The following is a 3,837-nucleotide window of genomic DNA, read 5'->3' as shown; positions in this document are numbered from 1 at the left end:
AAATGATTCATTCTCCTGAAATTTTCTGATTAATCCCGAAAATCGTAAATTTGACCGATTGACGATATAATATGATGTGGGACGAGTGGGACACCATATATGTCTGTAGTTCTTTTAAGATTTAAATTATTGTATTAGGCGGAGGAGGTCACAGGGTACACTTATGCGATCAGCTGTTGTCTGGACAGGGAAATACTACTTCACAGAAAGATATTTTTTTAAAATTTAAATTTAACCATTTTATTATATTTGAAAATTAAAATTATCAGTTCATAAATTCCAAAAGTATATTAGTATCCCTGTTAACTTGCAAAGTTACAAAACAAGAAAATCCTGGAAAAGAGTACACTCAAATTCTTGAAAGTTAAGAGCGTGATTTATCGTTATTTATCAATAAACGAGGCCAAATTCCTTGTTGGTAATTTGCGGTGATTACATGAAACTCTGTGGTTCTTGCAAAAGGTGATTATGTCAAATTAATTAATAGTTTACAACATTATTTCTGTTTCATTCCCTTTGGAACTTTGTTGTAATTGAAGGGAAACTTTTAATGGATCCCTTAGTGTGATTTATTGATTTTACGCTATTGTATTTTATTTAAATTGTAAAACTAAATTAAGTTGCGCCTAAATGATTTATTTACACTCCCCCCTTTTTAATATACATAATTCTGAGTTTGCATGCAAAAAATCAGCCTCCTACGACAATTCTAAGTTATGTTTAACCACTGTTTAAATTTTCCGGAGAGTAATACGTTTTGTGGCCCCCCCCTTATATATGCATAGTCCCATTAACCGGTATTTTTCAGATTGTTTGTTGGTTTGCTGGAGCAAAGTTTATCTTTGGTAAAATCTGAGATCAGGCTTCTAAGTACTAACTTAACATTGATGATGGATAGTAGCAGTGGAGAGACCAACACCCTGGAGATTGTAAACCCAGGGGTATATATTTTAGATAATTGGTCCCCCTTTCAAGGAGATGGAGAAATGAAAAGTTTGACATTTTCTTAACAGGTTCCCTTCCATTTTTTGATACTTTTTAACAACAAACTGATTTACTTAACTATTTTCCCCAACTACCAAAGCATTTTTTTCGGATTCAATTTTGTTCAGAAGAGGAAAAAGAATTTTCCTGTTTCCTACAAAATATTTGACCAGGAGATCATGAACCCAGAGGTGAGGTTCAAGGGAACAAGTGACCGGTTTAAATGCATAACAATCAGGTAAATTATTAACTGTACCTTTAAAACCTTAGTGCTTTGGTTGAGTACAGAGGTGTGTATGTGTTAACTTATTGAACCCCCCTTGTATTCAGCTGTAATTACCAGTGTGGGCTATGTACAGCGTATACTACATATTGCAGCTAAATACAAGTTTACACACTCATATCTCCGTACTCAACAAACACTCAAAGGTTTAAATGGTACCCATGTAAAATGGGCATTGTCCTATTTACATGGAGGATCACCTAAAATTACGCTTACAGTCACTTTAAGCGCTCCAAGAAATGTATCTTGTTCCCCATGTATTTTTAATTTGCAATGAAAAAGTATTTTCTTTAAAAGATATATTTTTTTAAGTAATGTATACAATGATTAAAAGCTTTTCGCTAATTATATTTCATTCTGTCCATATTGTTATAACATTTCTAAAAGTTTTATGAATTCTATAATTTGTGACTGATATATTTCTGGAAATATTAGGGGAACATTTTTAATAATAAACGTGCAAATAAATATAAAAGTACCCCCGGGGATTATAGACAAAAAAATCGAATTTTTTCTTCAAAAATCGAAATTATTTTATTTCAAAAGTTGGATTTTTTATATTTCACGCCAAGATTGTAAGTATGAAGAGATAGATGGTTAGAAAGTCGGGAAAGAGGGGTGGGTAAAGGGAAAATAGTTAACAGGGGGAGGGGGGGGCGAAGTTAGAGACCTGGGGAGGATTGTATTATTCTTTGATAAAGTTTACCACTCCCCCCCCCCCCCCCCCCCCGTCCCTGTTTAAAGTTATATCTGTGAGTGACTGAGTTTGTAAAGTTTAAAGTTATTATGTGTTTTCCATGGAATAATAATTCAGGAACAGAATGACCAATTTGAAGATGATTTCTGGTATGTCCTGGAAATTGGTAGGATAAAAGAACGTTTTTTTTTTTCAAATTATGCTTTTATCAAGATCCAATATTTACATTAGGGTGTCAATTTTGAACAATTTTAAATTTCGATGTTGCAAATCTTTCAAATGTGCAAATATTCCGAATCAGTAACGTTTGTAAAGTAAGTTTTCGTATAGTAACATTTCGTTAAGGTTCATTTTCGTATAGTACACTTTGTCTCGGTAACATTTCGTTTAGATAACATCTCGTTTAGATAACATCTTTTAGAGGTTACATTTTGTATAGGTAACACCTGGGGTAAGTTTTCTTAGAAATGTAAAAGACAAAAATCATCAAAATATATGCAATTTATCAATTATTGTACATACTTTTTTTTTAACCGAATTATTATCCATCAGATTTCGGGGATTCTTGTTTTTTGATTCTTGTTAACAACTATGCCTTACTCTGACAACTATATACACTAAGTAAGATACATGGTTTTAAAAATGTTGTAATTTGGCGGATTTTCTTCATCATCCTTCGTAGATTTTCTTTGCAAAATATGTTACCAATACGAAATGTTACCTATGCAAAATGTTACCTATACGAAATGTTACCAATACAAATTGTTACCTATTCAAAATGTTGCCCATAGGAAATGTTACCAATACAAAATGTTACTTATGTAAAATATTATAAAATTTGTTACCTGTACGAAATGTTACCAATACGAAATGTTACCAATACAAAATGTTACCAATGCAAAATGTTACCCATTATAAATGTTACCGATACGAAATGTTTATGTTACCAATACAAAATGTTACCAATGCGTTACTATACGAAAATGTACCAAACAAACGTTATTGATCCAATATTCCTGAGGAATTCAAATCTGAGATTAAAAATAAATTTTTTTTTCATTCCATACATTTAAAAGTTGAAAAAATAGGTATTCCATTAAAACGTCGAAACAATTTCAGAAATATATTCAATTTGTATGAGAAAACAAATTTTCTTAAAACTAAGGGTTTGCAATATTTTGCCTAAATGTCAAAATATGGACATTACTGTTTTTATTTTAAAGTGTCATCAGATCTCAGAATGTTTTGTGATTGCTGTATACCTTATAAGGAAGGTATTGTGGGGATATCTGGAAAAAAGATCAATTTATTTTTGTCCTTGCCTTTGCTCCATTTATTGCAAGTTAATCTTTTAAAGAAATCACAATTGGATATTATAAAGGGTAATCAAGGAAATCCCTATTATTTTTATTTTTACTGAAAATTCTTTTATGGAGGGTCATTTGAAAGGGGGGGGGGCCACAAAACGTATTACTCTCCGGAAAATTTAAACAGTGGTTAAACATAACTTAGAATTGTCGTAGGAGGCTGATTTTTTGCATGCAAACTCAGAATTATGTATATTACATGCATTTTTTGGTTTTGAAGGAATCTGAGCAAAAGTGCGCGCGCGCGCGCGCTTTTTGTGAAAAAATGCTACTTTTTTGACAGTAAATCAATGTTAACTTCATTAATTGCACTTGAAAATTTTTCCTGACACTCTTGAAACAAATATGGGCTAAAAAGATTCAACCCCAAAGGCTTAAATGTCCGCGCGCGCGCGCAATAAAAGAAAATATCTTTGAATACTTATGTGCTAAGTTTGGCCCAAGTTAGAATAACAGTTGCATGTGATACATCAAACTATAGCAAAATTGGGACAAGGAATTCATTT

The 3,837-nt window shown here is 32.0% G+C and overlaps 1 protein-coding gene across 1 annotated transcript in view; it reads left to right on the top strand.

The window, feature by feature from the left end:
• Positions 1-308: 308 nt before the first annotated feature.
• Positions 309-3,837, top strand: part of LOC111715486 (nudix hydrolase 8) — a 16,189-nt gene continuing 12,660 nt past the window's right edge. The window contains exons 1-3 of the mRNA XM_023490818.1: positions 309-462; positions 809-941; positions 1,158-1,222. Of these exons, the coding sequence (XP_023346586.1) occupies positions 437-462; positions 809-941; positions 1,158-1,222 (224 nt within the window). The 5' untranslated portion in view covers positions 309-436. The remainder of the gene's footprint in view (positions 463-808; positions 942-1,157; positions 1,223-3,837) is intronic.

This window comes from Eurytemora carolleeae, unplaced genomic scaffold, assembly GCF_000591075.1.
Source record: "Eurytemora carolleeae unplaced genomic scaffold, Eaff_2.0 scaffold830, whole genome shotgun sequence".
In the NCBI taxonomy this organism is placed as follows: domain Eukaryota; kingdom Metazoa; phylum Arthropoda; class Copepoda; order Calanoida; family Temoridae; genus Eurytemora; species Eurytemora carolleeae.
Note: the sequence above shows the minus strand (reverse complement) of the source record. Positions and strands in the feature narration are given on the sequence as shown.